This window comes from Peromyscus leucopus, chromosome 16_21 (genome assembly GCF_004664715.2).
Source record: "Peromyscus leucopus breed LL Stock chromosome 16_21, UCI_PerLeu_2.1, whole genome shotgun sequence".
NCBI lineage: Eukaryota > Metazoa > Chordata > Mammalia > Rodentia > Cricetidae > Peromyscus > Peromyscus leucopus.
The window spans coordinates 45,201,055-45,214,390 of NC_051084.1; the positions used below are offsets into that span (position 1 = coordinate 45,201,055).

The window sequence follows — 13,336 nt, forward strand, 5'->3', positions numbered from 1 at the left end:
GAGCAATAATTCAGGATCTAATTGATCGTCATGGAGTTGGGGGATAGAAGGTGTTCCCAGGGGCTTGACTCTACCACAGGACTGAGGCAGATGCGTTTGAGCCTGGAGCCTCCATTACAGAAGTGATTGTGGGAAGCCTGACTCCTGAATGGGGAACAGGAGCTGGGCGGGGGGAAACACATCTTCCTGACAGGTGTCAATTAAAAATCTGTCTCAGGGGATGCAAGATAAGCAAGGCTCTGGACTGATGAATGCCTAATGTTTCTCTCCTTTGACCAATTAACATCCACCCATATCTGGGTTCCCAGAAGTCTGCTTTTGAGGAGAGGAGGGTATATTGCAAGTAAAGTGACCATCGCTTCATCTGTGCCTTCCAGGACGGGGGCTAGGCATTTCAGGGCTCTGCTGGAAGTGGGCTGGACTTGAGGAGTGAACGAACAACCAAGCAGACCCGTTGGTCCCATCCCATTTGACTGCCCCATCCCCAGCTGCGGTACCCATCATCCTCTCTCTTCTGATCTCTTCTCCTCCCTTGGCTTCTTTTCCTATCTGCAATGAGCCAAGGGAGGCACAGTAGTATTATGAGAACTAACCTGCCTGATGCAGAACATCCACAGAAGTCCTGCCTGCCCGGAATGGGCATCAGATCCCTAGGTATTTGCCTACATAGATTCTGTAGGGATGCTTACAAGGCTGTACTTAAATTAATTTGATTTCTGGCCAGCAGTACAAGCAGTCAGTGTTTGTTGTTGTTGTTCTTTCTCAGTTACAAGATCCCTTGTCCTTGTAGAAGGTACTTGGAAAGCATTGGGTGCAAAGTAAAGAGACATTCTGAAACGGTGGAGCGGCTGCTGGGTTGATACAGGACCGCATTGGCCAGAGTAGTGTAGGGGGCGTTCCCTCTGCAGACTTTTGATCCCCAGAGAGCTAATAATTCCCCTCCGGTGCTTTATATGCCATGATAATAATTAAGCACTAATGTTTGTTGTGTTTCATACTCGTTTCAGGTAGAGAAAGACTCTCGGTTTAAAAAAAATTTAATATATTACTGACCACATGAAAAGTCAGGGGTGTTTCGTTTCCTCTTTTAAAACCTATTAATATTACTTGATTAGAAAATTAAAAACTAATGAGTTCTTTGTTTGCAAATTATTACATATTTTAAGTTATTTTTGTGCATATGGATGTTTACCTGTGTGTATGTATGCATATGTGTGGGGTACATTTGGAGGCCAGAAGAGGACATTGGATCCCCTGGAATTGGGGTTACAGAGGGTTGTGAGCCACCATGTGGGCGCTGGGAATGGAACCTGCCTCCTCTGAAAGACTAACAGTGCTCTTAACCTCCGAGTCATCTCTCCAGCCCAACCAAGATCATTATATTTCTTCTAGAAAGCGTTCTAGCCACATTCTAAGAATACAAGTTGCAACATTTTAAGAATTTATTTCTTAGGGAAACATTTCTAATGACAATTTCTTTGACCCATCTGTCTAGATGGGGATTCTTACAATGCAGTTCAGATCCTAATCCCCTCAGGAGCTGTGAGTGTAGAAATTAACTGCCTTCCCATCCCCTCAGCATTCCTGATCTGGGACATCTGGCGCCCATGAACTTTCAGTTTGACACAATCCTTGGTGTCCTTGGTGTCCTTGATGTTACTGGTCCCCTGATACTCGGTGTATTTGTTTTGGCTGGTCATGCCAGAGATAGAAGCAGTGTCTCTCTCCTGTCCATGCTTGGTAAGAGTTCCAATACTGAGCTACATCCTGAGCCCTTATCGTGGGTTGTGGGTGGTTTCGTGTATTTTACAGCAGTTATTAAAACATCATTTCTGGATAACACAATATCCTAAGAATGGTAGGAATGTATGAAGGTAGAAATTAAGACTTTCTCCTAAAGCTTAATTTTCCATAGAACCTTTACTTAGCCTCTCTTAAGTGAGACTCATGTTTTGAAATGTTCTGTGAACTTTTTTTTTTTTAAAAAAATTCCTCTCAGTTTTAAAAGTAAAGTAGCTATATTTGCCTTGTATTGGGATTAGAGAATTCAGAAGATCTCTTTGTCAAAGTGTAAGCTGTTTCTGGGTCAGTTTGGAAGACAGGAGCAGTTGAGTGAGTTCCTCCAGGGTTTTCACTACTCAGCTGCTAGCTTCACTCCTAACTGAAAAGCAGGTTGCCCTGAGCAGCATCTGTATTCATCTCTCCCTGTCTTAGGGTTTCTATTGCTGTGATAAGCACCATGACCAAAAGAAACTTGGGGAGGAAGTGGTTTATTTAGCTTATACTTCCACATCCCAGTCCATTATCGAAGGTTGTCGGATCCTAAACCTGAAGGCTGGGACTGAAGCAGAAGCCACGAAGGGGTGCTGCTTACTGGCTTTCTCTCCCTGGCTTGCTCAGCCTGCTTTCTTACAGCACCTGGACCACCAGCCCCCAGGGGTGGCACTGCCCACAGGTGAGCTATGTCTCCCACATCAGTTATCAATTAAGAAAATGCACCACCGTCTTGCCCATAGGCCAATCTGGTGGGGACGTTTTTCAATTGAGGCTCCCTCTTCCAAAATAGCTCTAGCCTATGTCAAATTGACCTAAAATTAGCCAATACACTCTTTTTTTCTTGGAGAGGGTATAATTTTTGTCATGTTTTTTGCTCAGTACCAAATGAAAAATTTTCTAACGGTGACCTATTTTTAAAAAAATTTTTAGTCCAGTATATTCTAATCATGCTTTTCCCTCCCCCAAATCCTACCCTTCTTTCTCTTTCTCTTTAGAAAACAAGCAAACAAACGAAATTAAAAAGAAACAAAACACCCATACACATACAAAAACACAAAATCAGAAACCATAATATACATGCAAAAGACCAAAATAACTCCTATAATATGAGACAAAAAGCTTACAAACATACTATCGAGTTCAGTTGTTTTATGTTGACCATCTACTGTTGGGCATGAGGTTTACCCTTAAATAAGTGTGCTTAATATACCCAGGGAGACTCCATTGGAGAAAACTAATTTTTTTTTCTTTTGAAGTGGATGTATTTGCAGATAGCTTCTTTGTTAAAGGGCAGGACCCTGTGTCCACTTTCTCCTCTCAGTGGTGGGGCCCCATCTGGCTTGAATTTGCACAGGCCTTGTTTGTGCTGCTACAGTCTGAGAGTTCAGGTGTACATCAGTCCGTGTCTAGAAGGCAATGTTTCTTAAGAGTCCTCATCCCCTGTAGTTCTTACATTCTTTCTACCTCCTCTTCTGCAGACCTCCCCAACCCTGAGAGGAAGAGTTTGATGAAGTACTGAGTGTTCCAGAATCTCTCACTCTCTGCGTATTGTCCATTTGCAGGACTCTATTAATTACTATCCACTGAAAGAGGAAGCTTTTCTGATGATGGCTGAGCAAGGCGTGCTGATCTGTGGGCATAGCAGTGTGTCATTAGGAGTCACTTTATTGCTATGTTCCTGTGGCACAGTGGTTCCCAACTTTCCTGATGCTGTGACCTTTTAATACAGTTCCTCATATTGTGGTGACCCCCCAACCATAAAATTATTTTTGTTGCTACTTCATACCTATAATTTTGCTACTGTTATGAATCATAACATAAATATTTTTGGAGATAGAGAGTTGCCAAAAGGGTTGTGACCCACAGGTTGAAAACCACTACAGTTTAGCAGAACAATAGGATTTGGGTTTCCCCTGATCTCATGTCCTATCCAATCACAAGTTCGTGACCACCTAAAGCAGTGGCCAAGCATGAGTTCATCTCATGGAATGGACCTCAAATCCAATCATACAATGGTTGGTTATTCCTGCAATGCTTATACCACTATTGCATCAGCATATCTTGCGGGCAGGTCGCCATTGCAGATGGCAGGGTTTATGGCTGAATGAATGACTACCTTTCTCCTGTAGTGTGCAGAGTAATTTCCAGTACCAGGACCACTACTCAGTAGGCATAAAGCCTCTACTAGGTGCCAGCTCAACTTCTCTGTGTTTGGTGTGATATGTAAACATTGTCTTCAGCAGTAGGACCTTACCATTGACTCTTAAACTTACCAGGCTGTACACACGTTTAGAATGGGCTCTTTTTCTAAGATCCATTGCTCATAGCCTGACTGCTTGCCCCACTCTCAGGTGAGCTAGGGCCCTTGGAGGTAGACTGCACTTCACCAGCCTTTGGCCTTCAGTGCTTACTTTAAAACAGATGGCACACCATTGTCTAGGACCTGTGAAAGGGCATGACAAGTATGGGAGGCTAACTCTTTACGCAAAGATGGCTTATCGTGTACATGCACATACTCCAAACTCCAGACTTTCTGGTCCCAATATTTTTTGAGCGAAGGATGCTAGACCTACAGTGCTGAATCCATGTTGACCTTTATGAGTTAAATGTAGATCTAAAGGAATGTAGAAAATAGAGCACACCCCACAACACTTGGGAATCACAATATGTCTGTGAGATGAGTCATCTGAGCCAACAGCTGTCTGCATTGTGGTGGAAAAACATCCCTTGCTCTTCACCATCGCCTACAAGTGGCCTTTTGGTTGTCTCAGCAATGTGTCTAGCTCCCAGGTATCTCATATTCTCACCTCGATCAGTTCCTCCAGCTTGGCTTTGGCCTGCCCAGACATCAGTACCAATGTGGAGAACCAAAACATCATCCCTACCCCCTGCAGCTCAATATGCCCACCATCTTGGCAAACCTATCTCCCCTGTCTCTTTCTGGCTACCTTTCCTTCTGAAAAGTCTTGGCTGGCTTGCAGGCCTGAGCCAGGAGCATTTTCCATCCCCCTGCATGCCCCTTTCAATGAAGGTGCACACAAGGATATGTCAGGGACACTTAACTGTGACTGCCTGGCGTAGCATTGAAGCCTAAGATAGAGATGGAGACCTTTCTTTGCCCCACAGAGGAGTTTAGCTTGCCTACTGGCAATCCCACACACATACTGCTTAAAGTAGTCTTGAGATGAAATCATAGCAACAGTGTGCCTTGGAACATGTTTGTCTTTAACAAAGTACATGCAGAGCAGTGCAGACTGAGGGTGAGTGGGTCTGTGGACCAGCAGGACCGTGCTTGCCCTTCTGCTTGCCCTTCTGCTGTAAAGAACGGGGAGTAGATGCTCTTAAATTGAGGGTCCCCATCTCACAGGTGAGAAGCCACATCAGTGTCCTTTTAAGAGTTCTTTGCCATTTCCCATCAAAATGCCACAGGAAATGTTAATGTTTTAGTTATAAAATAACTTCGTTGTAAGGAACTTGTAGATAAAACCATCAATCACACAGCGTGTTCAAGGCGGCCACTCAAACACTTTGCCCGGGCCCACACTCTGACCATCTGGTCTGGATGAGCCTCCATACCCTTAAGAGCCGTCCTGAAGCGGTGCAGCCTCACCTACAGTTTTCCACGTTCCCTGTCAGTTACCTTTTTACAGACTTAGCATCCACAAAAAAGAAAGAACTACGGCAGAATTGAAACTAGCAGAATAATTAGCTCTGCTGCCTCTTTCACAACTTGTCCCTTTGCCTGCATTCCACCACAGTGTGTTAAAAGTGTCACCTGCTCCAGAGACACAGTGGCTCCAGCAACCACAGTCAGTGTCCCAAGGATATTTGAAAGGTGGACAAAGAGGTGATTCATAGAATGAGCTAGGCAGTCCAGAGATTCCCTGATGCCTAGGGCCATCTTTCAGCTCTCTCCTGGTCCCTAAGAAAACCTGAAAGGGTTACCAGGCGGCCCAAGTGGCCTAAGGCAAAAGCTCTGTTTGATTTCCAGGTGCCACCACAGGAGGACTACGCCTCCTCCCCATGACTTCCCCTGTTTTTCCTGGCCACTGCTGGTGGCTTCTGTGGTAGGAAAGGAACAGCCTCCCCACCCATTGTGATGCTTCCGTTTCCTGGAGTCCCATCAGAGTTTCACAGATCTATTGTAGATCATCACTTAATCTTTACTTTTGTGTGTGTATGTGGTGAAACGTCTTCAAGACCAAATTGGCTGTTTCAACAGTTTTTAAGTGTGCGGTTCAGTCAGGGGATACTTTTCCCATCCTTCTGCAGCTGTCAATCTTCAGGGCTTTGTTGCTGTCCCAAAGTGAAACTCTGTCCCTATTGAACGCCCACTCCCTAACTGTCCTCTTCCCTGGAATTCCCTTCCCACTCTCTGTAGTTTTTATACTTAGGGGCCTCTTAAAGTGGAATTATACAGTGGTTGTCTGTCTGTGCCTGGTTTATTTCACTTCTGATATCCTCAGAGTTCTGTGTTGTAGCAATGTTTTAGAAGTTGTCCTTCTTTAATGCTGAGTAATATTCCATCTTATATATCCATTCATCTGGTGATAAACTTTTAAAGTGTTTCCAGTTTGTTTGTTTTTTTATTAATGCTGCTGTGATTGTGGGTATATAAATATTTCTACTTTGAATTCTTTTGTGTATACCCTTCGGTAGGTTTGCTGAATCAAATGGTAAACCTGTTAATTTTTTGAAGACCTACACATGTTTTCTCTAATGATTACACCATTTTTTATCTCTACCAACAGTGCATGGTAACCAAAATTCTCCATCTTTGGCAACATGTATTGCTTTAAAAAAAATCAAAACGAACAAGAAACAGTCTAACAAGTATAGAGTGGTATAGTATAGGCCTTTAGCCCTTGCCAACCTTGTATGTGTGTAGTGTGTCTACATGTTCCTGTGGGTGCATGTAACCTGTTAACAGTGGATGTCTTTCTCAATTGTTTTGACCCAGTCTGTTGAAACAGAGTCTCTCACTGAACCCAGAACTCGTCTGTTCAGCCAGACTCCCCGTCTCCATCCCCCAAGCTCCATGTATACCACCATGTCGGACTTTCCCCCCCCCCCAGTGTGGGTTCTGGGGATCCAAACACATTGCTCATGCTTACATGGCAAGCACATAATCCACAGCCACAAACTTGTCCCTCAGCTTCACTTTGGCATGCATTCACTCAGAGTGGCTTTCACCATGTTTTGTTGTATTTCTCCTTAGAGTCTTTCACTTTGGGGGGGGGGCGGTGTTTCTCAATTCCCTGCCACTTAATAAAGCCTGGAAGTCATGGCAGGAGCGACAGGGTAGGAAGGTAGCATTTTCAACGTGCCGTGGCGTCGGCTGCACGCGTTAGTTTTAGTGTGTGGTGACCACAGTGGAATCCCATGCATGCCTTCCGACATGCATTCTGCTTCACTTTGTAAAGTTCTAGTTACATGGCAAGCATCAGGCATGGAATAGAATCCACTGCAGGGGCTTCAGCAAAAGGGATCGCTCTGGGGAAGTACCTCAGAGCTTCATGGCAATGCTTCTCAGACACACAGCAGCATCGTCAACCACAAAACTGGCTAGCAATGCCAAGTACCGGGTCCTTCCGTGACTCTGATGTTGGGACTTGAGAAGTCCTGCCTCATCGGATATAAGCTTGTTCGAAGCCCCCTAAACAGTGTTTATTTTATGGTAAATTATAGCTTATTGTCATTTAAACTGGGCATAGTGGCTCCCAATTGTCCCAGCACTCAGAAGGCTGACCTAGGAAGATCACCAAGAGTTTGAGGCCAGCCTGAGCTACATGGTAGGTTCCAGGTCAGCCTGAGCTACAGAGCATGTCCCTTAGTTCCAAACAGTGAAATAGTGTGGAAGGACAATATTCTTAAAGTCTGTCCAGTAGAATATTGTATTGGGGAAATTTATTGGGGATGGGGGAGATGCAGAAAAGGATAAACACGTACTGGTCCTGTCTGAAGATGAACTTTGCTAGTTCCTGAGTTGTAGGCAGGTAGGACATTGATGTTATTCTCTAGTTGAGGATTGGTTTTCCTTATTAAAATAAGTGTCTCTCACACTAATGAAATGCATGCTTGGTGTTGCCCATAGGCTTCCTTTAGGCCTGTGGAGTAAATAGAGGCTTGGAGGCAGGAGAAGATAATCTTATATAAACACAAGTGCCACCAGCATTGGTGGAGACACTTCAGTCAGTTGTGACTTAAAAATGGGCTACATGGACAACCAGGGAAAGTGGAGAACAGTGGGGATATTAGTTGTTAGAGCCCATTTTACTTCTCACACATTGGTTCTTCATTTGGGGATCATTGAACCCCTTCTTTAGACAAAAGATGTTTACCCTACTGATATAGGAAGAAAAAAGTTTCCATTTCCCAAATGAAAAGGGCTGGGCATGTAGGGATTGATAAGAAACGAATAGACTGCCCTCTCTTTGGGACGGAGGGATTATCAGCATATGTGCAGCCTGGAGATGGCAGAGCTCCATGGTCGCCAGACCAACAGCAGTGGCATCATCTGGGGACTTTACAAAGGGAGGTTCTCAGGTCTGCTCCAGAAACATAAACTCACCCAGGGCAGAACCAGGCCATAAAAACATAACAAAAAAAGAAGAAAACCCAGAATCTAAAATACTTCTGGTCTTCGATATTTTGAGAGGTAATCAAGACCTGTACCAGGAAGGGATGTCTACTAGTGTAGCTCATTTTCAGATTGCCTGAGGAACGTCTCCTCAATTTGAATTAAGAACACTCCAGACTCCCCGGCACTCCTGCTTAGCGTGAGTTGATTGTGTGTCCTTGACTTTACGGTTTCCGCTCAAGAAGCCCATGAAATTAGAAATCCCCTTCCCCGCCGCATCATTGTACTGCTGTACCGTAACAAGCCCACACACGTCATGGTGTCAAATTAAGGATCTCAGATTAAAAACAAATTTCCCTGTTTGGAAAATCCCGTTAATTAACAAACACCAGGCATATTGTATGCCTACTCTACAGTCATCCCCACTTACCCCCTCAGAAAACAAGGCTCCGTGGACGTGACTGGTTAAGGAATCATCCACGTAGCGCAGTCTGGCTCCTGGCAGGCTGACACAGGGAGAGCACCCCCATCTTAGCTCAGAACAGACATACTTGCAGAATATTAATAGTGAGGAGCCTGGAACTAAAATACAGCCCCCCAAAAGAGAACCTGGCGCCATCGGGAGAGGGTTGAGCAGCTCCCAACTTGTATATGTCCTTGTACGCAACTATCTGAGGACTGCTTGGTGCCCGGGCTAGTGAGCAGACAGTGTGTGCCTGTTGGGTAGTACCTGGTGTTCACTTTCCAAGTGGGCCACAGAGCATGCTGAGGCTAACTTGTAACTATCTGTAGCTATCTTGGTTATCAGGTCAGTGGTTGGGGTATCACTGGTTATATTCAAATAACCCTGTTGAATACTGGCATCAGAAGGCACTAACCGTGGTGCCGGCAATTTGAATATTCCAAGAATAAACAAGCTGCAGTTTGCAGCCTTCTTGGGGGTCTGGGAGCGTAACCGCTATTGTAGATGGTATGGCTTGGGCTGGTTGGCGTGCTTCTAACTTGTGTCCATCTGTAACTATCTTGGTTATCAGGTCCACGGTTGGGATATCATCTCATTCCGTTCATGGAACCCTGTTTAATATTGACAGCAGAAGATGTCAGGGACAGTGATCCTGGCAGTTTGAATATTCCAAAAGAGAGCAAACTGCAGCTTTCAGCATTACTGGGGTTCCTAGAGCATAAAAAGGTCTGTCTGCTGTAGATGTTGTTCATGGGACTGGTTGGCATGCTCACCTGTGACGTCAGATTTCCATGATCCTTTGAAGAAAGTATCAGGTTCTATGTCTTGCCCACCCAGAGGCTCATGCATGGCCCTGGTACTAAAAACCTCTACCCTGAGGCCCATCTCTTGCTGGACCTCCTCCCAGGTATCCAGTCCTGGATATAGCATGGAGATGTAACATAAATTCAAACTGTAATCAGTTGTCATCCTTTCTTCGAGCAGCAGTGGCTGGTGGGTGAGCCTGCTGCCCACAAAGTTTGAACTGCCCCAGGCTCCTAACCTAGAATGACTAAGGGCAAGCATGGGCTCCTTGTCTGCAGTACTTGCCCACCCCATCAAATAAGCCGTTGGGCTTTGTGAACTTTGCGTAAAGGACCTGCTGGGAAAGAGGGCTAGCTCCTGGCTCCTGAGTGGCAGCAAGTCCCCAGGGATGTGGAAAAAGCAGGGGCAGACTTTGAAGGTCCTCTCGTGGGTGTCCACTTACTGCTTCAGGATGAGTCCTGAGGGACAGCCTGACTCTGTCCTGGCAAGCAGGCTTTAGAGGGACGTTGGAGCTTTTGAGAATATCCTTTGGGGAATAGCTGACCAGAGGACAGAGGACAGTTCGAGAACACCGTAAGTGGAAGTGAAAGGGGTCTTCACCTCCTCCTGAGCCACACTGCCCCTATAGTGCCACAGAATGTCAGGTTCTCCTTTCTCCACAATAGGTCCCATGCACACTGCCAGCAAAGCCCCTGCCGCCCGCAACTCAGCTTCAGCTCCTCTTCAGGCCTTTCCTGGCTCCACCACAAGGGTGCGAACATATTCACATGTACACACACACACACACACACACACACACACACACACACACACACACGGATGTATGCATGCTTCACATTCCTATTCACTCTTACATACAACTTTCACAAATGCTCGTCTTTTTTCATACACACAAAGCACACACCTTAAAAAAAGTGTCTCCTAGCTCATGAGCTCATGAAGATGCTTTTTCTTTATAGAAGGTAGCATAGAAGTGTGTACAGTCATGGACTGACCTCCATATTCACCCTCCTTACTGAGTGTCATTTAAAGAGTCATCTGCACATAGGCAGGGCATGGGCTGCCTGGTACATAGTCAACATTTAGAAAAACATGGAATCAGTTGATACATCCATTTAGTATCATTCCTGTTGGCTTTCAGTAAGTGGACGGGATGACCAGTTTTTACTAAAAATACTAGCATATCCCAAAATATACTCAAGTAAGTAAGGAACTGAACTCACCGCAGAATTTAGACTTTGCTCATTGAAATCTGTGCTTGAACCACCATGGAGCCATCTCTGGGACATAGCCAACTGTTTAAAACACGCCCATGCTGCCCACTGCCTTGACGGTACCCGTTGTTTAAAAGAGCTTAAATTCTAATAGAAATCCACAGAAACCCCTCCCGCTTTCCTGCCTGCATAAAAGCCATTTTGAATAATTCCCAGTTTGTCAGAAATCATTTGGGGAAATGGAAATCTCAGGGTTCTTCTGCCTCAAGGTTAACCCAGCTGTCTTTCTCTCTATAATGAGTTCCTACTTGTCAGAGACCCGGAGTGCATTTACCCCTGGAATCCTTGTGAAGCAGAATTTCATTAGTGTTCGATTGAGAACTGGAAAGCCCTGGGCTGCCGGTCAGTCTGAGGACTGCGACTGTGCTGCCCTGGGTGGACCGCAGCGCTCGTTGGGGCAGACCCCGGTCTCCACGGTGCCTACCCTGCTGGTAACTCCCTTTTGCTTCCTCCCCAGCCCAGTGACTTCTCTGTGTCTCTCAAAGCGTCAGGGAGGAACAAGCACTTCAAGGTGCAACTTGTGGACAGCGTCTACTGCATTGGGCAGCGGCGGTTCCATAGCATGGACGAGCTCGTGGAGCACTACAAGAAGGCCCCCATCTTCACCAGCGAACACGGGGAGAAGCTCTACCTCGTCCGGGCCCTGCAGTGAAGGCAGCCATCGGCCTCTCCGTGCCCTGCCCACTGTGGGCCTCGCTGCCACCTCCGCCTCCCAGAGCCCAGCGCTGCCAGCCACCTCCACCCATGCGGCCTGGATCACCTCCGTGGTGGCCCGGTCTGTCCTCTTCTGCAGCCTTGTCGGTTGACCATAGCTACCCAGGCCCTCACAGCCATGCCCATGGCCACCACCTTCTGGCCACTTTCAGGTAGTGAGGGTCAAAGGGAGCAAAGCTGCTCACTTTTTTTTTTCCTTTATAATTGGAAGCAGTCAGTTTAAATCCTTCACACACACACACACACACACACACACACACACACACACACGCAGTAAGAGATTGGGGCTTACTCAAAGGGCAGAAAGTCTGTATGTCGTGAATACGTGACCTTATTAGCACACTCCGAGAGCTGTGTCCACGGGTGCTTGGTGCCTCCCATCAGCCATGCTGGTCCAGGGCCTGCATTTTAATTTTTTTTTATTTTTTTGTGGCTCCAAGCTCTGCAGGAGTCCAAGAATGTGCGGATAGCAATACTGGAAACCCTGGGGAGGTGGTGGCGAGGGAACTGCCCAGTGCCTTTGAGGCTGTGCTTGCAATAAAAGATGGGTTTTTTGGGGTCTGCAGAAGAGGCGACGCAGAAGGAAGGAAACTTGGGTAACGTAACCCAAGGTGTGCCATCCACATAGTGCTTTTTCCCTCTTGCCCTTTGGCTTGTTTGAATTTCACGATTATGTATTTAATTCTCAAAGTAATATGTATCTGTAGCTGTTTTTTGACACTAATAACAGATGATTAAGGAAAACAGCTGATCTCTAGGGAAGGGGAGCTACCAATACTTTATACATACACACTATATTATATATATATAATATATGTATATTATATATATATTATTTGCTTTACAGGGAAAATTTTTCAGGGTTTACAAAAGAGTATGTGATTGGTAGTAACAGAATGTTTATGAAGAAATTGCATTTTCTTTTTTTTTTCCTTTACATTTGAACTTCTTTATAGTTTGACTAGAGAGTCTTGAGATGGCACATTCCTACGATTGAAGAAGGGGTCTTGAGATCCCCTAAACTTGCATACCCAGTTTTTTGAATATTGTAATAAAAAAAAAAAAGTATCATGACAAAGCTGTGTGTGTGTGTGTTTTGGAAGACCTGACTCTCTTCTGGGGAAGTTACAGCTACAGGAGTCACGGAAAACCCATGACAAAAGGAAGATGGCTGGTAGAGTCCAGTGCCTGCCGCCCAGGCATGAAATTCAGATCCTCAGCACCCACAGAAAAATCAAGTGCTGGTCACATGTATCTAACCCTAGCACTAAAGACAGCCCCCAGGGCTCACTGGTTAGGCATTCTAAACAGTCCATGTGCATTGGGCTCAGTGAGAAACCGTCTCAAACGATGAAGTAGATAGTGGATGGCCCCAATGGTGGTCTCTGGCCTCCAAGTGCACATAGTGTGGACGTATGCACATATTCACACATCACAACACACAAATAAGGGCGTTCTCAGAAGAGCTTAGCACATTGATTGCTTGTGTGTTTTGTTTTCTTATACTTTTTTTAGTAGTGGTGGTGATGGTGTGTATGAGGCAGGGGGATGTGCATGTGGAAGTCAGACGAGTTGGTTCTCTCCTTCCACCCTTATATGGGATCTAAGGGTCCATCTCAGGTCATCAGGCTTGCACAGAAAGCCCATTGGCCCGCTGAGCCATATTGCCAGCCCCTGCTGTCCACATTGCTGTGTTGAAATGCTAAGTCTTAAGTGGCAGAACTC

General features: G+C 45.6%; 1 protein-coding gene across 4 annotated transcripts in view; it reads left to right on the forward strand.

Annotated features, from left to right (window-relative positions):
* Positions 1–12,702, forward strand: part of Nck2 (NCK adaptor protein 2) — a 133,504-nt gene extending 120,802 nt beyond the window's left edge. For all 4 annotated transcript variants that reach the window (XM_037199915.1, XM_037199914.1, XM_028865816.2 and 1 more), the window contains one exon: positions 11,355–12,702. In XM_037199915.1, the coding sequence (XP_037055810.1) occupies positions 11,355–11,549 (195 nt within the window). In that variant the 3' untranslated portion in view covers positions 11,550–12,702. The remainder of the gene's footprint in view (positions 1–11,354) is intronic.
* The last annotated feature ends 634 nt before the right edge of the window (positions 12,703–13,336 follow it).